General features: G+C 41.8%; 2 protein-coding genes across 2 annotated transcripts in view; both read right to left on the bottom strand.

Annotated features, from left to right (window-relative positions):
• Nucleotides 1-2535, bottom strand: part of TMEM245 (transmembrane protein 245) — a 128714-nt gene extending 126179 nt beyond the window's left edge. The window contains exon 1 of the mRNA XM_067569945.1: nucleotides 1728-2535. Coding sequence (XP_067426046.1) covers nucleotides 1728-2396 — 669 coding nt within the window. The 5' untranslated portion in view covers nucleotides 2397-2535. The remainder of the gene's footprint in view (nucleotides 1-1727) is intronic.
• A 13003-nt stretch (nucleotides 2536-15538) lies between these two features.
• FRRS1L (ferric chelate reductase 1 like) lies at nucleotides 15539-26458 on the bottom strand. The gene is made up of 5 exons (XM_067569953.1): nucleotides 26242-26458; nucleotides 21591-21675; nucleotides 20968-21106; nucleotides 16593-16839; nucleotides 15539-16066 (listed from the first exon to the last, which is right to left on the bottom strand). The coding sequence occupies exons 1-5, from the start codon at nucleotides 26456-26458 to the stop codon at nucleotides 15894-15896; spliced, it is 861 nt and encodes a 286-aa protein (XP_067426054.1). The 3' UTR covers nucleotides 15539-15893.
• Nucleotides 26459-26674: the final 216 nt, after the last annotated feature.

The following is a 26674-nucleotide window of genomic DNA, read 5'->3' as shown; positions in this document are numbered from 1 at the left end:
TAGAGCAATATGATTTTTAGTATTCTAATTATTAAAAGCACCATGCCATCCCTTAAGCATTCCATTACTCCCATCCAACACCCAGGTAGCTAAAATTGTGGTTACTTTAGCAGTAGCTGGGCAGCGTGGTGTACCTGTAATGTTTAAGGTAGGTCTCTACCAACAAACCATCACAAAGCATGCTTAAGCTTATACCACCAGTTCAGCGAGCAAAATAATCTGGCAAAAGTATGTTTATATTGCTATAACTGCATCTACACAAGGGCTTTTGTCAATCCAAAATACAAAATCACACTAGGGGATGTTGCAATACCAGAAAAAGTTTTTACAGGTGAAGTGAAAGTGATGCTAACCTTCCCCATGCCTCTCTGAGCAATACCAACAGTGATTTCATAGTAAGGCTGGTTCTGGTCCTTTTTCAAACATTCCAGATAGAGCTTTAAGGACAGGATTCCACATGTGTTTAGATGCATAACTCCCCAATAAAAATCAGGAGGAGTCAGGTGCCTAAATAAATACCTTTGTAAAACCCTCTGTATGAGGAGATTTTGATAGACCAGTACAAGGACCAAGGACCACATGATAGTGTAATATTAACTATCATATTTGTTACTAACAGCAGCCAAACTTGGTAGGCCTTTCTGCAGGCCTGTGCAGCCTTGGCATAACTAAGACAGGAGATGAGGGGAGCCACTTGCTCAGCCTTTGCCTGACCCTGCCCTCTCCCCCCCCACCACCCCATGCTCTGGTGGATGTGATGAGATCTGTTTAAGGAAAAGACCAATAAGTTTATGCATGCCCTCTGGGAGATGTTTGTCCGGGCCTCAAGATAGGCAGACTCTGTAGGAACACACCTAGTTAGTTAAGTACTCTGACGACCTTAGGTCTAGCTTTTGAAATTTTTTTTCTCTTTCTTGACCTGTTAACTAAGGATAAATGGGGGAAGGGGAGGGGGAAGAGTGTGAGACACTTAGACTCTTCGGGACCTCTTCTTAGACACAGCTTCTGGATCCTCCAACGGCAGCTGAAAGATCAGGCCAATCGGCAAGCTGTCGCTATTTCCACTTAAATCCACCCCAGACTTCAGTAATTATTAAGGGTTGAGGGTGTGTATTAAGTGTTTTAAGTCATTATTAAGTATTTTACTAACCTGTTGCAGATGTCTGTAAGTACTTGAGCCTAAGCAAAAGTATAGCTTTAAAGTAAGAACACTGTCATGTTGTGCTTGAGCATAAGTAAAGTACAGCTTTGTAGTAAGAGCACTTTTGTGTTATACTGTTTCTCCCAGTCCATCAATCGGCTGGATGGCCATGGCTCCATTTGGCTTATTTCCTGACCCACCCCCCACCTCGCACAAAGTAAAGTTACTCGGGGGTCTGCAAACCCAGAGTTTGCGGGTAACACCTCCAAGTTACTTAGGTGCCTCATGCACACCAATTTCCACGTTGGGAATGCCACCCTGGTTATTAAAGCAGCTAAAGGGCATTGCACAGTGACCTGAGCTAAGCCTCTCCAGACACCTGAGACAGGCATGCTGAGGAGGAGGAGACTGGAACCAAGGCAGGGTTGAGGAGAGATGCTGAGCCACCTGGGTGATGCTGAGAGGCAGATCGCGCCTCCTCAGTCAGCTCCGGGCCATCCCCAGGGTGACAGAGGCGAGCGCAAGGCCACCCCAGACCCCGCCAGCCGGGGGGGGGACGGGGGGAGGCCAAGTCCCCCAGACTCACCCATAGGCTGCTGAAGAAGTCGAGCCCCTGGCAGATGAGGAGCCCGGCCTGGGCCAGCAGCACCTGGACGCCCAGGGAGCTGCCGAGGCAGTAGAGCCCGTAGAGCAGGGGGCCGCCGGCGGCCAGCAGCAGCAGGAGGCGCCGCCTGCGCAGCACCCGCTCGCCCAGCGCCTCGGCGCCGTAGTTGGCGAAGCAGACGGGCAGCAGCAGGGCGGCCAGCAGCACCGGGGTGCGGGAGCGGTGCAGGCGGCCGAGCCAGCGGCGGCCCAGCGCGGTGAGCGAGCTCTTGAAGGGGTGCAGGAAGGTGCCGCAGAGCACGGCCCAAAGCAGCGGCCGCAGGAAGGCCTCCAGGATGAAGTAGACCAGCACGGCGGCGCCGCAGCACAGCCCGGCGAACAGCAGCGCGCCGGTGTTGTAGAAGGCCTGCTTGATGGGCTTCTCCAGCCGCGGCAGCGACATGCCGCCCGGGCCCGGCGGCGGCGGCAGCAGATGCAGCCGCGGCGCCGCGCCCTCCGCCGCCCCGGGGGGACCAGCGGCGCTGCGCTCCGGAGACGGGCTGCGGCCCCCCCCTGGAGCCGAGGGGGAGCCCGGCCGCCTCCGCCCCTGCAGCGGGGAAGCGGGAGGGGACGGCGCGTGGGGAGCCGCCGCGGAGGCCCCGCTGTCTGCCATGCCTCGGTCACGCCTCGGCCACACCGACGCCCAGCCGTTAACCGCCGCCGGAGGGGGGGGAGGAGGGACTTGGAAGAGCGGCAGACAGGCACAACCGCCGGCGCTGCACGTGAGCCGCCGGGGATGGTGGGAAACGTAGTCTGTCGTCCGTCTCCTACCCGCCGTCGCCGGAGGAATGGCTCGCGGAGGATGCTGGGAAATGTAGTCTCTTTTCATTCCCCTTCGCCAGGGCGTTGTGATGTGGTGCTGGGACGAGGGCGTGCAGAGGATGACGAGGACTGCACGTGCTCGGGGCGGGGGGAGGGGAGGAGCCTGAGCATCACTAGCGGGGATGAAGCAGGGGATGGTGGGAGTTGTAGTTTCTCGTGCATTCACAGCTCGGAGCAGAAGTTCTTTCTCTCACACACTATTAAAGGTGACCGGCAAAGGAGAGCAATACCGGGCATGGGTGAAATTTTCTCTCCTTGACAATATATTAAATGTGGCTGGAATGGGTGGGGGGGAGGGGTAAGATTATTTTATTTCTCTGTATGTGTGTATATAGCGATAGATAGATGATAGATATACATTCACAGGTCCTGTTTCATCAGGAAGACTCAGCTAGACTCTTCTCTGACTCAATTGTAATTAAATTGGCTAAAACAGAAACAATTCAGTGCATCCACACTAACTGAGGTGGTTTAAGTTTTGTCTCCCATCTACACTAGCATAGTCCTAACACATAGTGATTGCATTCCCACAATTCCTGGCCACGTTTCCAGAAGCAGTCCATTTTGGGGGATTTCATATAGCCACTCAAACACTTGGAGCCAGGAGTGGGTGGACTTATACCATTTCCTCTCATTTCATCTGGCACTAAAGTAGTTTGAATTGAACTAATCAAGCTTTCACTGTGTATTTAGCCTGATGAAAAGTAGTTTGTTCTACTTGGTTATTATACTATTTGTAAACAATTTGAAGTGTTGTTGTGTATGGACAAAAAGTATTCTACAAAGGGTCTAGAGACTGTAACTGGTTTAATATCCTTGGTGTAGCCCAGGCTTTTGCATCTACACACAAAAGCACTTGTAAAGTTACACGTGTTCCAAGTACAGTATCTTTACAAATACACTAGCTCTGAGTAAATCTTATAAGGGCTGCAGTCCACACCAGTAAAGTACAGACTGAAGGTTATTGAGAGCTTTGTAGATTTTGCTGATATCCACACCAAAACAGGAGAAGGTATTCTGGCCTGAAGGTTATTTTAGGGAAGCTGAAAAAAAACCAGACAGTTTAGCTATGGCTGATTGCAATACGAATTTTTGCTATCTTTCTGTAACCATGATTGCTAATGAAAGGAGTTTCAGCATGCTAAAAGTAATCAAGACCTACCTAAAGACATCCATGGGGCAGGAAAGGTTAAATGCTCCAGCAGTTATTTCTACAGAGAACTACGAAGCAAGGTGGATAGACTGGAAGAGCTAATTCATGAGCTTGCTTCAGAAAAGGCTAGGAAAGGTCTCTTTGTAAAAGTACTTGATGGTGAGTGTGGATTTTTGTTGTTGTTGTTTTTGCAGCCAGGGTGGAGAGGTCTAGGGATGGGGTAGCCCAGATTTGAGTTTTCAAACTAGGCTCAGAACACGGCACTGGTTCAAATCAGTGACACTTGAAAATGTTGGCCTTAGCATCTTAGGGTACCTCTAAACTGCAATAATAAACCCACAGCACTGAGTCTTAGAGCCTGGGTCAATTTATTCGGGTTCACAGGGCCCAGGCTGCGGGACTTAAAATAGCAGTATAGACATTCAAGCTCAAGCTGGAGCCCAGGATTTGAGACCTACCCCCTCATTTTAGAGGGGTTGAGGTGAGTGAGGTTGTGGGGTCTCAATGACAAAATGTGGTCACAAGACTGAACTTATACTTGTTACATGTTAAAAAAAAGTGTCTCTGAAGGTTAATGTTGTGCATTTTGTGCTGAAGAGCTAAATGCCATTTGGATCCCACACACTTCCCAGCCAACTAATGGCTTCTCGCTGTGGGAAGTGGAGTGGGTTAGGGAGGAAAGATCAGGAGTTCCATTATGGCCATATTAAAAGATCCACTAGTTGGATGCTGAAGCTGGACAAATTCAGAGTGGAAATAGGGTACCAATTATTTTAATAATGAGATCTGTTAACCCACTGTAACAGTTTATGTACAGATGAGATGGATTCTCCATCACTTTAAATACAAAATTGGATGTCTTCATAAAAACATGCTTTGGCTCAACCGGAAATTGTTAGCTAGATGCAGGAATCATTTGGTTAAATTCTGTGCTCTGTGTTATGCAGAATTTCAGACAACATCATCATAAAGGTCCCTTCTGGCCTTAAAGTCTCTGAATCTACAATTGTACTGGGCCTCCAACACTGCCAAAAGCACAAGTCCTTACCTAGATTACTCTTGAAACCGAGATCTCCAACAGTATGATTTTTTTCTTTGTTATCCTTTGGCTTCAGAATAGTGACAGGTAAATGAACAGACACTGTGACATGATAAACACATACTTATATAGTCCTGATTATAATTATTAGAATTGTTAAAGCATTTTCCTAAAGGGAGTGACAGTCAGTATTACAGGCCCCATATTACAAATGGGAAAACCAAAAACTCACAGTGACTAAGCAGCAAAGACAGCAACAGAATCCCTGAGATGATGCCTGTGGAAGCAAAACTGTAAAGGTCAGGGCCTCGCCTGTCCTAGCCATCCTGCACTGCTTCAGCCTTTCCTGCCACCTCCCACACAGAGTGGGGTGGGGATTAGGTTACCTGCATAGGAGATAGGAGGTGGGCAGGGGAAGATTATACCCTGAAATAATGCAAGTCTATGGGACTTAAACACCTAAGTCTCTTTGATAGTTTTGAACATTTTACCCAGAAACTCAAACATATTGTGTCTGATCACTAACTAAGGTGATCAGGTCTGAACATGGCATCCCAAATGAAGATGTACCATTGATTTATATAATTGCATTTTTGGTATTCTTTTCCATCCCAATCTTGACACATCCTAACACTTATAAGGCGTCTGTACACTGAAGAGAGGCTTTCATTAAGTTTTCCACACTGAGCCAGGCCTTCTCCTGTACAGCTAATGTACAACCCAGCAAATTTTACATGGGTTACATTTTTGTTCCAAGGTGCATTAATTGCATTTTTAATATTGAATTTCATCTACTACTATGCTGCCCATTCACTCAGTTTTGTTAAACGTCTCTGTAATTCCTCAATCGTCTTGATTAGCCTAAAATTTTTTTTCCACTGGATCTAAATTTTGTCACCTTGTTTGTCTCACCTTCCAGATGATTAATAAAAATACTGTTTTGTTACTAGTACAGAACCTTAGGAACCTTTACTGTGATGCTGTGATGAAAATTGACCCTTTATTCATGTTTTCTGTTTCTTGGATGGTTTCTAATCCACTTTACCTTTCACCCCGTGATTACTTATTTTCCATGATTTCCTCATGACAAAGTAAGAGACTTTGTCAGAGACTTTCTGAGTGTCCAAATGGATTGGCAGCTTGCTCTCCTTTACCTACTCTTTTGCTGACAAACTCAACAAAGCCTAGTAGATGAAAGATGTTATGTAGCCTGTATGAGGGGGATAGCCCAGCACAAGTTCATGCAGATATTTTGTAATTCTGTTCTTAATGATCATTTTACCTGATGTGCCTGGCTCTGAAGTAAAGCTCACTATTTTGTACAGCACCTTTTAAAAAAAGATAAGTATCATTCACGCTCATCACTCAGCACTTCTGAAAGGCCCAAGGTGAGGAGTGTGATCATTGGCTGCTTCATTGTGTGGGTGGCCAGCTCTGACTTACCCTTTTTTCCAGTGCCCTTGCAATGTTCAGAACAAAGTATTACTACGTGGGTACTCCTGTAGCAGGTTTGGAAGGAGGTTCTGTCTAGCACCTGATGATCTAAGGTGCTGGTGGACATTGTTGAGCAACTCGGCTCCAAGTCACATCAAATTAGCTCACTTCCTTAAAGCTATATTCCTTCCAAAATGCCCACGGCAGGGTATCCTCTCATAGCCCCACCTCCCTCGCTCTGTTACCTCTCTCTCAGGAAAAGGAACATGGGAGTAGGAATTACCGATTCCCTTCAGCAGGAAGGCATCTCACCAACTCAGGGAACATGAGTAGGAGGAGCATCTTGGCTTTGACATCTGGGATTCTCAAAAGTTACTTATCTAGTCGTACAATCTAACACTTGACTTCAATGACTACTCATGGTAGTAAAAGTTAAGCACATGACTAAGTGTTTGCAGGATTTATACATTAGCATGGAAGTGCTAACTTAATATACACTGGCAGATGACAAGGGAAACTACTACAATTTTAGCTTTAAAATGTATGATTTTTTATAAATGTCATACCACATATTTTCTTACAGTAAAAAGGAATTTATTAACAGGTTTATAAATATTTGCATATGTTATTGTCAGACAGTTAATCAAGCCCACCAAAAAATCAACAATGCAATAAGTATAAAACAAATATTACAAAGCAATGTTTTAGAGCATGCGCTGATTATAAAATAGTCCTGTTGGTCAAAACAATTTCATTATTTATTCAGATTTATCTTTCTGAAAATTCCAATGCATTAACATAAAAGTTTATTTTTAAGAACTTCGTTCCAGATATTTGACAACCAAACCTCAGTGAGCCCGTTCCTACACTCCCACGGAACTAAATACTCATTGACTTCAAACAGGAGCTGGAAAGGAGTGGAGGATTGGGCCTAGTGTGAAATGATCAAGATAAAGATGATCCTCAGTCTCTAATATTAAGTACTGTAGTTACACGTTTCATGTGAATATCAATGATTTAGACTGAAATTTCATTTTTAGCACAAACATTGTACAAAATTAAATTTTAATGTTGACATAATAGATATATTCTTTACAGTTCATGTAATACTGAACAAACTGGCAAGAGTTAGCAACTTTTTACAGTCTATCACAAAAGGTTGAAGCAAACCAGACCTCAGAATGTGCTAACCAGAAATACTGAGTACAACCAGACATGTGTCCTAATCTAAACAGAACTGATAATACTTAATATATGGGAACAAAAAACTTTCCATCTTTAGTCAAGGCTGGAAACATCTTTAGGGTGTAATCCCGGCCCCACTAAAGTCAATATGATTTTCTTTCAATAGACATGGTGTTATTTTCAGCTTTGAAAAGAATCCATGGTAGTTGTATTTTTTTATTACTACTTTATCATCACATGTGAAACCAGAAAAAAAATCACTCTAGTATTGCCATGTAGTTGTCCATATTTTTGGCTTAAAGAATTTATTATACCATAATTGATAATATAAACTTTGATATTCCTTGATTTTAATGGGGCATCTGCATTTCATCTCCAATTCTTCTAATTTTATATACATCAATGTTATTCTTATCCCCGGACTTCTTTTTTTCCCTTCAGTGTGGGGAATAAAAAAACGTTGAAAATAAGACAAAAAGAGTTAAGGAACCTGTGCTGAAAAGTGGTTTGTTTTATTGTGATCTCCAGGGCATGCTCCCAGTTACTTTTCATTCTAAAACCATCTTACTGGATGCTCTGATTTCTACAAAAACAAAAAGTCTAAAGCAAAATTACTTTATCTAAAAATTCATTTTGACAGGGAAGTTGCTTTCATTTTTTATTTTTCTAACCTTTGTATAGAAGAGCATTACAAGGAAAAGATGCAAGAATATTTTTATACTTTTCCACGGAATCAAAGACTTGTTTAACTATTCATTTAATGTTTCCATTTTAAGAATCTGAAATATCTTGTATTATTGAACCTGAATGATCTAACAATAAAGAGTCTATCATACTGCCTTAGCATCCACCTCTGCCCGCATAGTGTTTATCATGAATAGCCACTGAAGTCAAATGGGAGTTGCAGTCGCTCAGCACTTTTGACAAATACGACTAATTTAGGAGTGTAAATATGGATTTGAGTGAGTAATTTTAGATTTCAAGATTGAAAAAGCTGGCTGCTAACAGCTAACTGCTGCTGTAGAGCTGGTCTATGGAGCATCACAGCACAATGCATTAACAGTAGTCTTGCAGAACGTTTCTTAAAAAATTCTCAACATCAGGGTAATGGATTTAGAATCCTAAAACCAAAGACATTCCTAACCAGCTATTCGAATTTTTAAGCGAAGGCCTTGTCTACACTACAATATTAGACTTTCAGCCACCACATTAATTACTGTGGTGGCTGATGTCCACACTACTCTCCTTGGGTTGCTCACCAGGAGCGCTTTCACCAATCTAAGAGGGGCAGTGTGGAGAGCTGCCTTCCCCACAGGCCTCCAGAGGGTTGCTCTCCCCACTCCCCGCCAGGAACAGGGAAAAGCTGCCCGGGGCTTCTCCCCTCTCTGTTCCCCACCAGGAGCTGGGGGAAGCTGCCCAGGGCTTCTCAGCCCCAGTGAGTGGGGTCCCTCCCTGTGGAAGCTAAGCAGCCATGTCAATTTCGGCTCAGCCATGAAATTGACAAAGCAGCCCAGTCTTCTCCCCTCCCTGTTCCCCTCCGGGAGTGGGGTCCATCCGCTCGGGCCTCTCGCCCCGCCCAAGCCTGGAGCAGAGTCCCGCCACCCAGGGCTTCTTGCCCCGCTCCCAGATGGGAGCAGGATCCAGCTGCTCAGCTCTCCAGGAAAGCAGAAGGCCAGCTGGGCTCTAGCTGCCCAGCTTTCTTGTCAATTTAAAATTGACAAGAATGACAGCCAACAGCCAATGTAAGGAATGTAGTGTCTACACTGACACTGCATTGCTCTAACTACACTGACAAAAGTCCTACACCTCTCGTGGAGGTTGTTTTATTATGTCAGCATAGCAGGGGAGTTACATCAGTGGGAGGAGCATTTCAGGGTGTACACCTCCACTGTTTTGTCGACCAAAGCTGACTTTTATCAACAAAGACCAGCCTAAGCCACATTTAGCCTTAAAAACTCAGCAGTGCCACTTTTAAAGAAGTTGTTAGGTTATGCTGAACACACCAAATTGGAAGAATGTTCCCCTTCTCATACTCTAGTAAAATAAGGGAAGGGACTATATTTCTGAAGGAGTGTAACATGAACCCAAAATAAAAACATTCCATACTATTTATTATGGTGATTTGGTTAATATATGTAACTCATTCATGCACTTTAAAAGAAAGTAATGTTACTACATTTTCAAAGTGCTTCCTCACACCTATCATCCACTCATCTTATGTTGGTACTCTGGTCTGTTATGTGACTGGCAGTTTAGCAGTGACTTAATTTAGATCATTTAGACATGTAAGTACAAATATAGCTGATTTTTACAAATGTCTTAGTAGATATCCAAAAACTAATCTATGTAAAAACTCAGTTTTGGTATTTATTTATTTAATGTGTGTGTGTGTAGCTAAAATAAATTACCAATAACACATATAGAGAAAATGGTTTCAGAAAAAATTGGGGTTTATCTATACCTTATTTTTGTGCAAAATCAGATGCTTAGACATCTAAATTGCACACACAAATAATTGTGAATGCAGAAACGGAGGGCAGGTTTTAAAAATCTGGCACATAATACACAAATATATAATCTTTATTTCCCTTGACTGCCTTCTACAGTGGAAATCTGACAGTTTTTTAAAGCTTCCACAGCCTGTCAGAAGTATCCACACGGAAGCTAGGCATAGTTTAATGTTGTATCAGAGTCTAATGCAACTCTGATACAACACAGCAGAAATGCCACTAACAATGAGATTAAATTAGGGTAGGGTAAAGGCTTGATCTACAATGAAAGCCCTTAAGCACAAAAATAGAGCTCAGTTCCACCCTGATACTCAAGCATATATAGCTGTGTCCCCTGTGAAATGACTAGTATGCTTCTGCATGGCCAGCAGCTGATTTGTCAAGATCCTGTACCAGGTGATGTGTTTCCATATCTCAAAGGGCAGAGTCAAGCCTTTAGGGTCAAATTCTAGATTTATGTGAATATGCAATTTAGGGAAGAATGTGGTCTTTAGTCTACATCGGCCTGGATAGAATCTACATAAAAGCTGAATTTTCATTAGGGTCAGATTCTGTCTCTCTTACACATATTGAGTAGTTCTTTAGTTAATGTGATTAAGGCTGGCACAATCTGTCTTAAGTAAATACCTCAAACACTTAAGAGAAAGCAATAAGTATAAGAAATTATTAACCTCATTTTTGTTTAAACAATATCTTATGATTATACTTAATAAATCAGTTTACCCATTTTATTCTAAAAATACTTACTGATGCTTGAATCCTGCAATGATAGCATGCGAGCAGACTGCTTGCCCCTACTGTCTACACATTACAAGATCAGGGTCTAAATGGATGTTGTTGATTGTATCCATGTTATCCATATAGAATGTATAAGTTTATAGTATTTAGGTTTCATTTAGTTGTTTGTTTATGCCAGCTATTCCAGCTTCTAGACTAATTACACAGTGTATGTGTAGTGGATATCATGGATATCTGTGAAAAAAATTGATATTGCATTTCTGTAATTTTACAGTGGTATTTGCAACCTGCTTCTAGGGAAGGAAAAACACATGGTTCCTTCTGACACAGTTCATACAGAACCGAACCATGTTTCTTCTATTTTGGGAAATTATCTGGAGGTGACAAATAAGAGAAGATATGACAGAGATATATAAAATAATGAATGGTATAAAGGTAATCAGATAGGAACTCCTGTTTACCCCATTTCATAGTGCCAAAACAAGAGAGCATTCAATGACATTAAAAGACAACATAAATTTTAAAAAATGTAGGGCTTTATTTATAATATTTTAGCCTCCGTCCTGAATAAGGGGTGGTTACCTGCACCACCTCTGGAAGAGGTCTGAGAAGATCAGAGAGCTCTGAAAGAGATACATTCTGTCTTGCACCCAGCCAAGTCTGGTACATTGCAGGGAAAGAGGATAATTTCCCCACACTCTCTCCACTCACTTGTTTACAATGATTGGGAGTAACATAAGCAGCACAGGGCTGAGATCTGGCAAGGACTTCAGACCATGATCTGGGTAGCCTTAACATGGCCATGCAGAGAGGCGCACAGTCCTTGTTACCCACCCTCCCCGCAATCCCCCCCTCTCCTTCAGAGCCATGTTATGGCTTCTGACATTCTTGCCTTTAGACAACATAAAAGGAAGCCATAGAATGTACTGCCACCAGATATAAGCAAAGAGCATAGCAGGTTTCAGAAAAAGACTAGACATTTATATGAATAATAAGGATATCATCCAGTTATGCAAAAGAGGGTGAAAATATGTAAGACACACAAAAAACTTCATTCTTCAGTGCACAAGACAACCACTAAATACCTAGGATGGGAAGTATGAAGAACACAGCTGCATACAACTTCTGTGGGTAAAGAGGACTTTAGTTTCCAGGGCACCCTCCACAAGCAATAAATTAAATGTAAAGCAGGTTTATGGGTACTTCATCATAACAGGGACTAACTACTGCTTTTTAGTATTTAAAACAACAACATATAAGAAGGAGTTACCGACCATGCTGAGTTACTACTAACGAAGAGTCAAATTTCACTAAAACCCAGACCCTTCCTCTCTGTTATAGTTAGGCTTGGCAGAATTCAATTTTTTATCACAACTGACCGACTACATCAACGTTTATTCTGAAGTATTTTTTTCAATTATCGGTTACAATTTTCACACTTGTGCAAAATTTTAAAGTTTAAGCATTTTTTTCAATTTTTATTTGATATAAATAGTCACAGTTGAAAACTGGGGGGACGGACAATTATTTAACGGCAGTAGATATAGAGATTCAAAAAGTTAATGCTTTACAACCATTAACACTAATTTCAGCATCACACTTCAAAATATAAAAAGTACATATCCTTAAATCACATTCTAGTAAGTGCTCAAGCTGAATTTTTCTTACTTTGCCTATCTGTAAATTTCAGTTATCATTGATGGAAATATTTTTTGTTGGTTTGTGCATATACGGTGAAATCAATGTTTATTGACATTTACCAGTAAATATCTAATCCTTCCAAACCTAATTATAGAGTTGCTGCAGTTTCACCCTCTTCCTGTCCTCTCCAAATACTAGCAGCCCAAACAATTTTATCTTCTTTGGTGAAAATTCTGAAACTGGGCTGCTTCTGATGTTTCATTTCTAACTCAGTGCTACTTTATCTACCATGTACCCAATTCTGACATTTATTTTTGGTGATAGGCATTTCCAGAAGTTTTTGTTATTCTAGATGATAGGAGACACCTTCTAAACATTTTAAAATGCCAAATTTGTTAGGAAGAAGATTGCAGTGATTCTATAAGGAAAAGAAGATTTTCCAATACAGAATAAATATTAAGTTTCCAGCCTTATTTCTCTCCTCAGCTTTTTTATCTTTGTTCCTTCTCTGTTCTCCTGCTCATGGAGAAAGTTCCAACTTTGTTCCCTATAGGCTTGTTCTCTCTTCCTTCTGCTCTGTTCTTGGCCAAGCAGTTCTACTTTTCCACTATTATTCACTCTCATACCTCTAATCCTCAATAGCTGTTTGCAGCCTTCTACTCTCCTTAAACTCTCTTCCATTCCATCTTTAATTTTAAATTATTTGGGGTGGGGATTGTGCCTTTCTAATGTCAATAAAGTACCATGTAAAATTATGGTATAGTAGAATAATAATAATTAATAATAGATCCAGACTCAAACATCAACTGAAAAGCTAAAGAATAATATAGTTTCTCTCTCTCTCTCTCTCTCTCTTTTTTTTTTTTTTTTAATATGGACTTGCTGTATTTTTCCCTATTATTAAGGTTAGGTAGGACCTGCTAAGCACTTTGAAATCCTTGGATGAAAGGTGCTATAGAAGTGCAAACTGCTACTAATATCTGAACAAAAGGAAAGTACAACAGAAAAAAAATACATTAATGTCAGGTAAAAGGTGAACCTTTAATCCACAAAAGCAGAGTCAGAAAGTGAAGGCAAACTTTTGCCCTAATGTACAACATAGGCTCAGCCACCAGCCCTGAAAACTCTGCAATCTGAAATAGTGTGTATTCTGCACTAGCACGACATAAAGGAATGAATTAAGTGCAAAGGTTTCACCTCAGCTCTGAATATGGTTACTTTTGTAAGGTTGATTAAAACTCTCTCTCTACCTTAGTGTTATTTTTACTGTCTTTGTATAGACTGACCCCAATTTTGAGGGTCAGCCAGGACTCAAGGGGAGGCAGGAGAGCCAAAGGTGGGGTTAAGTTACGCTCCAGTAACTTACAACTGTTAGAACAGCCCCTTGGGTGCTGTTGCAAGTGACTTCATTAGAGCAGGCCTGCAGCTGCTTTAACTTAAGCTGGCAGTCAAACTGGCCCCTGCCTGGGAGCTTAACGACGCTCCTTTCTGTAACTTAAGCAGCACATGGGACACGCAGCACGCTCTGACCATTTTCCTCCCCAGTGTTTGGGACTGTGGCATAGAACCAGCTACCCCAGATCTATGCCACCTAAGGATTCCTCTAAACCTGAAGAAGCTCGTCTGCTTACGAAACATTAGGCTATGATTTACTCCCAGAGTTGCACAAAGCAGACCTTATCAGGGACAAAGATCTGGCCCACTACAACTATACTTAATCAAATATTTAATTAGTTGGTTAATCAGGCACAGAGGGTTCGCTTGCTGAAATAAATAATGACTTTATCTTAGTGTATGAAGCACTTTAAAGTATAAACTTCTTTTTCTAATTCAAACTCCTTTTTTGAACCCAATGTTGCAATTTGAAATATGGATAAAATACTTGCTAGATTGGTAAATAATCATTTAAACCAAAAATTTTCATATTTTAAGCACATAGTTCTGTGGAATCCAAAACCTTAAAAAGAATTCAACCTGCAAATTTCAGAATGCGGGTAATGATGCACAAATTACAGAACTTCAGTTAAATTTTTTCTTATTGCCTGACCATGCAGTAACTAAGATGGAAACAGCATCTCTAAAACACTCTACAAGTACACAGAGCTAAAGAGTTCTCAGACACGTCAAAGCCTGTGTATTCTTGACACAACAGCGTAATTCTGTCGTATAAATTAGTTTCTGAACCTGCAAACCTTAAGCTTGCAGAACTCCCACTTGGGTGGATGGAAGATTTGTGCATGTGCTATCTGTAAGACCAGGTGTTTAAAGATACAGTTCCTTCCCTGCTTCAGGTAATCATAAATTCCCTATCATGTAAACAGTGAAAATGTACAGCAATAACACAAAATATTTTAGAATTCGTTGTGGTCTATTCTTCATTTGATACATTTCTGCAACTCCCATTCCCAATAACACTTAACTATTTTCTTTCCATTTTTGTAATACTTTTCAAAGATAGAAAATTCAGATCTATTTTCCTGCTTGGTTTGTCTTTTTCCTCATTGGATAAATATGATTTACCTGTGGTTCTAATGAAACTGAAGTTAAAGCTCTTCTTATTTATTCCCATATTTTCACATTAGTACCATAGATCATGTTTGCATTCCTCTGGAAACAATGAGCTGCTGCTCCTTTTCATTTTTAACATGAATTGGATTTATGGGCACATAACAAGGGGAGAACGGACACCTTAGGGTTAATGCAAAACAGTTGTTTAAAAACATATTTACATCTAAGTAACATTTTTTTCATTAAAAAAATACTTACTTTATATATTGGGAAGATGTCTTATGGCTTACAGGGGCTTCTATATTCTATGTAATTTTAGGAGTTTCTCTGTATCATGAAGAATTTATACCACCATTAATTTTCTTCTTCCTTGTTTAAACAGCATCATCTCTCATTAATGAAAAAGTTTAGCCAATTTTTCTTAAGTAGGGCTGTGTCTAAGAATTATTTTTATAGTTCAGATAATTATTAGCCTTCTGTAATGGAAAGCTTAATTTTGTTTGTACAGGGAATTTGAAGCATTTTCTGGTTTTGGAAAGCACCAGGACCATTTAGGCTTGTGAGTTGTTTTTTCAAATTCAAAGTATTTTAAGAGTTGAACAGCCCATTATTGGAGAGCAGTCCTTATTAAACAGCAGTGCTGTGACAATACCCTGACTTTGAGTTCAGGAACTGCACTTACAGGTGTGCTATCTGCACCACAAGTATTTAACAGACAATATTTCTCCAATTTTTATTTCTTTACTTGAATGAAATTGCATATTAAATAATTTGATTCTATATGTCCATCACTAAATTCCCCCAACATACACACACACACACACACAATTTATAAAAGTATTGTTAATTAAACAACTAGTAGTTACATTGGAAGTGGTTTGTTACTTGTTCCTTGATTATTCTTAATTATTTGGCACATCTTTACTGCTCAAAGGAGATGTTATTTCTTTGCTGAGAAGATGAAATTTTCAACACAGCAGCTAGACTATAATGTGATATGAATTCCAACAGAAAATGCATCCATCTTGAGGAGCTCTCACTAACAAATCCTCACTATCTTCCATTCATATCCACCTGTGATCATGGGGTTCCCATCAGTAAATAAAAGGTAAGTGCAACAATAAGAAGCAAACAGAATGGAGAAGAAAAGGTCTGATAGGCAGCTGATGGCATAAAAATGTCTTCATACTTGTAAATACTGACAACACGCTCTGATACAGGTGGTGAGTCTATGTCATGCCGAGTTATAGAACCTTTAATAAGCAAAGAATAGAAAAAGTGATGAGCATAGCATGTGAATTAAACCAAGTCTGATTTCTCTTTTTTCCCCCGCTAGATAACCTCACCTCCTCTTATTGCTAGTTACTATATCAAAGAAAGATTTTCATAAGTTTAAAAAAGGTGTTTCTAGCCAAATAGGAAATCTTCACAAAAACACAGCATTACATAAACAGTTAACATAGTGCCAGAAGATAAAACTCTGAATAAATCATACGAAACTTGAATAACAAACCATGAACATTATCCTTCAGAAGAATCATGAACTGATAGTTTTGAAGTATCTACAATCAATTTTAGCTTTTGGAAATAGAAATAATCCAAAAAGAGTAGGTAAGGAATTTTTGTGTGATTTAGCTTGACAGTGTCCCCTTAATTTACATATACACACACAGCTATTGTAAACAGAAATCTGAACATCTTTTGCAAACTATTTTAATTCCTTTTATAGTGATGGAATAGATTGAAGCATGTAGTCGTGGTCACATACCATCAACTTACCCTGAATTGCTGGACCCCAAGCAAACAAATAGTACCAGCTCAAGTGAAGATCTACGATAGTTTCATCTCTGGGAACATACACAGGACGTTTAAAACGACAAGTCACACGGTTGCTTTCAAAAACCCCTTCTTCATCTCTAGCTGGATTTCTCTGAATCTCTTTAGCCCACTGACCAACATTATAAAAGTGCTGTATTCGGACCCTTCCATTGTCATCATGAACACAAGCCATGACGTCATCTCCACCCTATATGGCAAGAAAGAAATGAGTCAGAGTTCTACCTTTTGAAAGTTTTATTTTTAGAAAAAAAACAATAATAGGCAATAAATGTTTTAATATCAATAAGAGTATTCACATTACATAATTTTCACTGTAAAATCTGACTATATTAAAGGCTCTAGTTCCACTTTTCTTGGTTCAAATCCCTCCTGCAGGTTGTGCAGCGAAAAGTCAATGGTAATATTTACACTTTCTATCTATTTATGGATATGCAGGCCACTTTCTGATTGTCCCCAAGAAGTATACTAAATTCTCATAGGATGGCAACTCCCTGACATAATTTAAGTAACTAGAATGGAGGGCCATTTTTTTGTTGTTGTTCATAATATGCAAACTTACCACACTTTTGGGATACATTAAATGCTAAATAATCTAATCAGCAGCAAGAAACAAATCTAAAAAATCTGAAGGGATAATTGCATAACTGCAAAGAATCCACTTTAATTCAGTAGTGCTTTTCCGAATTCCTTCCCATATTACATATCACCTAAGCGCAAAGTCGGAATTCAGTTAAACAAATGGAATACTATGAAATACTAAAGGAACAAGGGCAAATTTGCATCTGCACATATTGTAGACAATGACACAGAAACACAATCAGAGAAACAAACAAATGGATGAAAAAAAGTGTTATCTGTGTAGGCTATTCACAAAAGTACTATGTTCCTAAAACAGTTATTCAAAAACACTGCTGAAGCAGCAAAGACACTTAATCATTCAAGGAATAAATATTACTTCCAAATGTACACCCTTCCAGAGGCATTAGTATCAGGAATAAACCTTAAGTTTTGTACGTTGTCGGTAAGTAAGTTAATACCAGTGGTGTAGATGTGAGTACTGGGTAACAACATACCCCACAGCTGTAGTACTAATGTCACCAATATATCACATTGAAGGAGGAAATAATGCTTGCTGACTTTATCCTTAAGCAAGTCTGTTCTTTTATGAAGGTTGCAAAAGATTCATAACTTTCTTTTCTCACCTAGTCCTGGTAGCACACAATGCTTTGGGGAACAAAATGGATATGGACAATTAAGGATGTGGACAAAGTAAGGAGTGGTACATTAATTTAGCAGCCAATAATGTGTAAAAGTCTTCTTATAAAAAGGTTGAAAAATGGGAGGATTAGGTATGACATGCACTTGAAAAGCTCCAGGTGCTTGGTATTATTATGGGAGAGGTGGTGACTGCTACGATTGAGGTTATATAAATGCTTCCATTCTAACCTCCTGTTTTCATTTACACTGTTCTCAAAAACTTTCACCTCAGGCTTAATTTGTGCTTAAAGGTTTAATTTTTTTTGTATAGGTTTGAGCAAAAATTCTTCACTGCTGTCTAAGGACAAGGAGAGTTTTAAAAAATAGCACCTTCCACATTAAAAAAACAAAACCAAGTTAAAATGTTGTTTTGAACTATTCTGTAGCCAAAACTCTTCAACCCAATCAATTTTTAAAACAATGGATGTTAAAGTATTTTCCTTGCCTAGCTGTTCTTGCCATGTCATCCTCAGTCATCCAGCAGTCATCTGGAATCCTTCTAATAGTTCTCCTTTACATGCCATGTTGAATTTCAACTTCCTAGGTCTTTGTTGGTAAGGTTCTGCAGAAATCCGCCCTGCCCTACACTTTGCATATTTTCTCCTATCAAGTCCTCCCCAGCCCACAATTCTGGCTATTATGTCAGCCATGATGCCCCATTCATTTCCTTCTTAATCTACACCCATATCTCTGCATTTTTTCTACAGTGCCCCCTTTGTATGGAATGACTTCTCAACCTCAGTTCACCATAAATCACTTTCTCCTCATTCAAATCCCTCCTAAAAACTGACTTCTTGCATTATACCCACAAGTTAATTTATAATAATTATAGGTGAAACAAACAAACAAAAACAAATAAAGTCCTTTAAATTATCCCCTCCTCTGGAGTTCGGGTCCCACTTCTATGTCTTTTAGCCTGTAAATGCTTCAAGACAGGGATTGTCCTTATTTCTGAACATACTACAGTGACAAGCACATTGTTGACATTGAATAAATAAGGGCCAGATTCTGACACCTTTGCTCACAAAGAGTGGTACCGCACTCCATGACCTCAACTGTACAAATAGTGGATGTTCTATTCAATAGTTCTATTCAGTAGTAATGTTCTATTCAGCATGAGCAAGCATATCAGATTATAATTCTAAATCAACAAATAAGAATAATAAAATCTGAACCTAAATGAATAGAAGAGGAGTACAAAATCCTAATAAGAAACAGAGCACAAAAATGGAACAAGAATTATGCTATTCAAGACAAAGAATACTGAAAACCACACAGGGCAATGAAAAAATAATCCATCAAAGAATCAAGATGCTTTTCTTCCCCAAACTCTGCTGGCTACTCAGGCCAGAAGCAGGGGCTTGATTCCACTAAGACAGAATTTTGACAATGAAGGAAGGATTGTTGCAGCTCTGTTGCCACAAAGCTCAGCGTAATTTACAATAACAAATCCTACATATTCTAGGACACTCATTTGGCTGGGAAATTACTGGGAAAATAGATAAAATTAACAGATACAAGCAGCAATAAAGCCTGAAATGATAAATGGCATTTTAGCCTGACTCAGTGATGTACAGCATCTCATACATAGCAGGTTAAAAACCAAATCATTCATTTTGAAATTCTGATTGTGTGGGAGCACCATCTACTGGATAAGGCTGCATGTTACCACTGTTAACCTGATATAGACGAGAGGCCAGATTTTTAAAGGTACAGACAGGTGCCTAGGAAAGTTAGGTGCCTAGGTGCTTTTGAAAATCCCGCTCTCTTTATCTTGAGGCTCTTAAATACCTTTAAAAATTTGGCCCTAGAACTATTTCTTAAGACTACATGAAGCATACTGGAGATTAATATTTTTATTTACAACATAATACCGTTTACATGGGTAGGATGGGAAAGCATCTCCCCTCACATTTTCTTTGTGCTCCTCATTTTGGGCCTGATCCAAAGCCAACGGCTGATATCAGTGGGAGTCTTTCTATTGCTTCAATGGACTCTAGTTAAGGACCATTAAACACTATCATATTTTTCAGTTTATAGCGTCCACATGCAACTTTCTAATTTCACTCTAAATACTCTTGCCCTCTGACTTGGGATGTTTTACATAAATGTATTTTCTGTTGTAGATGGGTATGTTTTAATATGCAATCATTTATAGATAACATTATAAACTGTGCTCTAAGCTTAAATATGTTAATGAGAATCACGATTTGTATAACAAAATTCTATTGTTCAATTCTTGCTTTCCTCATAAAACCGCAATAAAAAGAATGCATCTGAAATATAAAAATCACAGGAACAAGAATAAATGAGCCAGCCCGGTTTAAAACCTTTTTAAAAAGCAAAAGAACAAATCTAAATAAGCTTGCTTTATATAGCATGTGTATTTAAATTAGTAATAATAATTTTCTCTCTAAATTCACCTAGCTTTTAAGGAATATGGGGTGGTGGTGGAAGAAAGAGGAAGTGGGTATCCCTTTGAGAGTTTAATGGGTAAGTGCAGATTTCTACAGTGGGAAAAATAATCCGCTTATTCAAGAAAACTTTACACTTCATTAGCTTCTGTATACTTTGCTCCATTAAACACTGATACAGAACCCTTAGAAGACTTATTGTTCTTGAATGATTTTTTTAAAAATTAAATGGTGCAACCTCATTAACAATCTTATATTCAACAACAGCAGCCAAAGATCACTGTTGTCTTTCATTCTGAAGGGAGGTGGGATGATCCAGTAGATGGGGCAATTTGACCAAGCATCAGCAGGCCTGGGTTCTATTCCCTGATCTGCTGTCTGACTTTCACTTCATCTCTTTACACCTCTGCTTCCTAACCTGTAAAATTGGGGTTAATAATACTCCCCCTCCTTGGTAAACGGCTTTGCAAACTTGGGATGAAAAGCACTATGTAAGCATTAAATATTATTTCTCATTGTAAAGTGTATCTTTTTCTACATCTGCCACATACTTTTCAAATCCAATATAAATTGTGCCTATTTTAATACATAAAAGATTGTATACTTTGTTAACATGAAACAACATTAACTTTTAGGTGTCTTACCATTTTCTTGTCTGAAGAAAATCCTACTGCCACCCAACCATCAGTGTCAGCACTCAACTCAAACTCTACATCAGCTCCTATTCTACGATAACTGAGAAAATAGTCACAAGTTTCTGCATTACATCCAGGTTTACCATACCTGAATGAAACAGGAAAACAAAACATGTGTCTTTTTCTAGCATTCAGAATATGAACAACTTTTTTGTTATAGCTTACCTGTGTTTCTACATCAAAAACTTGAAGACAGCATGATTTCTTACTGTTAATGGTGGTGGTTACATAAATACAATTTTCAACAGCTATTAGTAGAACATATATCATTTCTATACTATACTGCATTTTAAATATAATACTCTAAATTACAGTGTTAACAATAATTATCCCGTTAGGGTAAGATTGAGCAATGTTGGCTCATTACAGTGAGCACTTATTCAGAGGTGTAGTCCATTGAGCTCACTGGGACTATTTCTGTAGGTGCTCATCAACATAGTCCCTGATCATGGTGAAAAACTGCAGACAACAAACATTTAGTAAAATGAATGTGGGAGATTTATTAGTGTCCCAAGTGAAGTCAAGTAATGTTTATAAATCGAAAGATATCCACATTTTTATTCTACACCAACCTAAAGCATCCCTTGGTTTTTCCACAATCATCCACTCTAATTTTTGCAAATGGATCCACAGGAGGAGCAGTAGGGAAAGGGTAACCTGTATAATCAGAATAAACCATCATGAAATAATGAATGCAGTGTAATACATCCAAATATTGCCATAATTATTATTTATCTATATTAGAATAGTATCTAAGAGGCCCCAACCAGGATCAGGGCTTCGTTGTGCTAGGCACTGAACATGAACTTTGTAAAAGAGAGTCCCACCCTGAAGTTCTCACAATCTAACTAGACAAAACAAGAAAAGAGTGGATAAGAGAAATTATTATTGGGCTGGATTCTCTTGTTTGCTAAACGAATTTTGAGGGATGGGGGTGTTGCAGAGCCAGGTGCCGCTACACCTGATTCTCTGTTGGCAGAAGGTCTTTCCACAGGTCAGCTAAGAATCAGAGATCTGTAATCAGCTCCTTCCTAATCCCTCCTCCACTGCACTTGAGCTTTGTATGCAGTGAAGAACTGAGTCCATTACTTCCATTTTAAAGATGGGGCACTGAGGCAGAGAGGACTGGATTTTCAAAAGCATGTAAAGGCACCTAACTCCTATTAATTTTCAATGGGAATTAGCCTCCTAACTCCCTTAGGCATTTCTAAAAATCCCACTAGGAGAGAATAAGTGACTTGCCTAAGATCACACAAGAAGTCTGTGGCAGAACCAAGGAGTGAGCCCAGGTTTCCTGAGTCTCTGGTCCATAAATGAATGTTAAAGAATGTTAAAAATATATAGTTTCAGTTCACCAACCCAGATATGTACAGGGCTACATTAAAGTATTTTTGATGAATTTGGCATTAAGAATTGATTTAATACTAAATTAATGTTAAAAGATAAAAGACAGTATTAAAGCTAAAGAACACTACATAAATCTGAACACAAAACAACCAGATAATGAAAAAGTCAGGGCTCCAAAATCAATGTTCACTTGTCCACTTGGCACCAGTATACTTTGTGAAATGAGGCTGAGTGAACATTGTTTTTGGAACCTTACATTTTGAATTTCCTGCGCTTTCTGGGTTCAGGTTTTCAGCCTTTATGTTGGTATTTGAATTCGATATTCTTTTCTTCAACTGACAGAAAGAGAAAAAGAAAGAACTAGGTGTGGCATTAAGAAGTTTTACAACTGTATTTTCACATCCATTGAAGTTTTAAGCTGTGCACTCCACAGAAACACACACATCACTCTAACACTATTGGAGTTGTGTACTATTGCAGCACTCCACAGTGCTGCAGGCAGTAATGTATCTCAAAGCTTTTACTATACACAAGCAAAAGACATTTTTCATTTCTTAAAACCTAGTTTTTTAACCCCCTCCATTCCTCTATTTTTTCAAGCAGCTATTTTTCAAAGATGTTCAGCCACACAAGTTTGAAGTTTTAAAGATCACTCCCATTTATTTATTTTAAAATATATAAAATATGCTTAGTACATTTCTAGGCACATATATGACATTTAATATAACACAAGGCTTTTTAAAAGTTAAAAAACAAAGACTTCTTCATGTCATATGAAATTATACACCAGCATAGCCACTTCCCTCCCTGCTCAGTCAAAAGCCTGAAAAAACAAGATGGGCCTTGCAGCGTGCCCCAAAGATCAACAACTCAGATTCTATGCAACCAGTAAGGGAAGTGATGCTCTAAATTGACGGTCCTTCAGTAGAATGTCCTTCCTCAATATCCATGGGTTTCAATCTTAGGGATTGTTCATAGCTTTACCTCATTGGTTGATCTCAACTACTATATGGGATCTGTGGAATCCTGGAAGGGGAAGTCTTCAGGGCAAACAGGCAATTGCTCCAAATCATCTATTGGGGTTTCTCAGAGAGGAAAGAAAGAACTACTCAAGTGCAGCACTGTCTAAGCTAGCTATGGTCTGCAAACAGGTCAGTGAATGGAAGGCTTCTAATCTGATCTAATAATCAGCAAGAATACTTCTTGTTTTCCATTGCTAAGAGATCAGTGTGACTAGTACAGCTTCCAAACCAAATCCAGGCCTAATGCCGGACTGAAAGAAAGGGATAAGAGAAATGTGAAGTGCCTGAGGTTTCCAAATTGTCTTGCCACAACTTCTATCAATAATCTCTCCTCAAAAGATAAGATTAGGAACAGGACAATAACTGGTTAGATTGTTATGGTCAGGAGATGGCTTCTTTAAACAAAACCCAAACAACTGTACGTCTGAGGGATGTTGGCAATCAACCGTCCTTTAAGAAGTCACTAGCAGTATCAACTGATAATACCTCACTACTTAATTTTACTAGCCAAGGAGGTAAGGGATCCAACTCACAGGCTGAAGCTAGAAACTCTGTGACTGAAACTGTTCAGGAATGTACCAGAGAAGATGATGTATTTATCCTCTCCAGAAATGGTTTTGCAACCACAAAAGCAGCCAATTTTTGGTCTAAATCACATCAGTCTTGTCAGCATAGCAACTGGAAAATTTCTCATGGTGAGAAAGAACTGACTCTATCTGCGTGGGAGCAACCAGGCATAATCAATCCATAAAACACCCGGAAAAGCTCTGATAAATGGATTTCACAGACAGGAGAAAAAAATCTTTCTTCACCATCATCACTTTAAACAATGTTACAATCAGCGTGACTCTCAGAAAGATTTCTGCCAATGAAGTCTCCCCCTATATGCTTCGTCTGTCTCAAGGCATCTTTATACCAGGGTAAAGGTAACATGTGAAGCCACTGTGTGAGAAGAGAACGCTTGGCTGCCAAGCATAGACGGTTGAGCACAGAAGATAGACTGCACTACAGAACCAAGGATAAAATGGGCCACAGAGAGCAGAATATTTTGCTAAACCCAATCTAATACCTAACTGGGTCTTCCAATCTCTGCATGAGATCCCGTGCAACAGGTCTCCTGCCCCAATGGGAATACATGTGAGCCCTCATTTCAAATTGCAAGTAGTGGTAATAGAGACTTGGCACATTCAGCCTGAAAGGCAGTGTATGGAGGAGGTCGCCACTTGAGTGTGCTCCAGGAGAGTGCAGGTTGTATTCCCTGCAAAAGAGCAGAGCGCAGCATGAGGCATCTCTGGGAGCCCAGCACTGTGGCCCAGCCCGATTCCAAGTGTTGCTCCCAGGACAGGAGACGCCAGCAGTGGTAATTGTCAACGGAAACAGGAGGCAGAGCTCTCAGCACCCCAGCCGAAAGGAAAAGGAGCTGTGGGGGGCCCACGCCAGCTGGTGGAGGGGGAGCTGTGCTCATTTTGCCGGTCCTCTTCCCCATGAGGAAGAGCATTTGTCAATAGCAAACATGTCTGACACCCAGACACAGCTTCGACCCAGCGACGGGCAGCTCGCTCGCTCTCTCTAGTTTGCCGGGAGCCTCTGACGCTCCCCCTTCCGCGCCCGCCCCCGACGGAGCCCGCAGTCGGAGCCCCACAGGCCGCGCACACCGGGCACGGGGCTGGCTCCAAACGTGCTCCAGAGAGTCCCGGTCCCACCGCAGCAGCTCGCAGGGCGCCCCGCTCGCCCGGCCACGGCAGGGAAGCGCCGCCGCCGAGTTGCTGGCCATCGTGCTGAAACGAGCCTGAGCAGGCCAGGGGCCGCCCCGGCCTCCCGCCCTCCGGCACCAGCTACTGCCGGAGAAGCCCTCGGAGGGCCCGGGGGCTCCACGGCACAGGCCGCACCGCACTGAGACAGGGCAGGGAAGCAGGGCTAGGCGGGCGGAGACCCGGTCGGTGCGGGGCTAAGAAGGGAGCAGCCCATCCCCCCTCCATGGACCATCCGCCGGCCTTGGGGCAGCTGCCCACTCCGGGGCCAGGCAAATCCATCTTCCCAATGCCCCAGAGCATCCCCTCGCCTCCCCGCCGCCGCTCCATCTCAATCACCCCGTGGTCGTGGCTTCCCCTTACCCCCAGGCATCCTCCCCGCGCCCGGCCGCGGTGCAAAGTCCCCCGCTCGGTGCATCCAGTCTCCTCCCCCATGTCCCTCCCCCTGTCCCAGTACATCCAGTTCCACTCTCCCCATCTCCTCCGTGCATGCTCCATTCCATTGCCCCTCAATGCAACCAGCTCCATTCTCCCCATCTTCTCTGTGCATGCTCCATTCCCCTCTCCTCCCCCAATGCATCCAGCTCCATTCTCCCCATCTCCTCCGTGCATGCTCCGTTCCCCTCTCCTCCCCCAATGCATCCAGCTCCATTCTCCCCATCTTCTCTGTGCATGCTCCATTCCCCTCTCCTCCCCCCATGCAACCAGCTCCATTCTCCCCATCTCCTCCGTGCATGCTCCATTCCACCCCACCCCCCAGTGCTTCCAGTTCAATTCTCCCCATCTCCTCGGTGCATGCTCCGTCCATTTCTCCCCCCTCCCCCCCCCGGGTCCCAGTGCATCCTCCCCATGTATCCAGCTCCATTCTCCCACTCCCCCTGATGCATGCTCCCCACCCTGCCCAGCGTCCTAGTGCGTCCAGCTCCTCCGATACATGCTTCATCCTCCCCCGTGCATCCAGCCCCATCCTCCCGCTCGCCTTGGTGCATGCTCCATTCCCCTCCCCCCAGTCCCGGTGCATCCTCCACCGGCCTCGGAGCATGTCACCGAGCCGGGGGTTGCAGCTTCCTCCGATCCCCGCCACCCCGGCCGGCCCCCCTCACCCTCCTCGGAGAGGTAGCGCAGGTCGTAGAACTCGCTGGCGAAGGTGCCGTACGAGGAGTCGTGGTGCTGCCGCTGCGGCTCGTCCCGGGCCCCGCGCTCCCCGTCCCCGCGGCTTCCCCCTCCCCGCGCCCCGCCGCCCTCGTCGGCCGGGCTGGCGGAGGAGGCTGCGGGGCCGGCGAGCAGCAGCAGCCAAGCGCCCCAGCGCAGCGGAGACATGGCGGCTCCGCACCGCAGCCGGGAGAGGCGCAAAGCCAGGCGGCGGGCGGTCCCCCACAGCGCGCTTCGTGCAGCGCCCTCCGCCGCCGCCCGCCGTGTTAGTGCTTCCGGACTTGTGGGTCCTGCGCACGAGTGTGAATGGGGGAGCGACTCCTCCCCGGGCCTCTTCTCGTGTCTTCACGCAGTGGTGTTACCGTTACATGCTCCTTCCCAGGC

The sequence above is a fragment of the Emydura macquarii genome, unplaced genomic scaffold (genome assembly GCF_026122565.2).
Source record: "Emydura macquarii macquarii isolate MOO-44397 ecotype Brisbane River unplaced genomic scaffold, CSIRO-AGI_Emac_v2 contig_2975, whole genome shotgun sequence".
Taxonomy (NCBI): domain Eukaryota; kingdom Metazoa; phylum Chordata; order Testudines; family Chelidae; genus Emydura; species Emydura macquarii.
This window is presented reverse-complemented; position numbering and strand designations above follow the sequence as displayed.

What these genes read in the sequence shown, in the direction of transcription:
- FRRS1L (XM_067569953.1), bottom strand. Translation starts at nt 26,458, where the DNA reads ATGTCTCCGCTGCGCTGGGGCGCTTGGCTGCTGCTGCTCGCCGGCCCC. An exon ending in TTTCTTCAGACAAGAAAATG is followed by an intron (nt 16,840 to 20,967) that starts GTAAGACACCTA and finishes CTTGCCATATAG; the next exon opens with GGTGGAGATGACGTCATGGC. An exon ending in TTGGGGTCCAGCAATTCAGG is followed by an intron (nt 16,067 to 16,592) that starts GTAAGTTGATGG and finishes TGCTTATTAAAG; the next exon opens with GTTCTATAACTCGGCATGAC.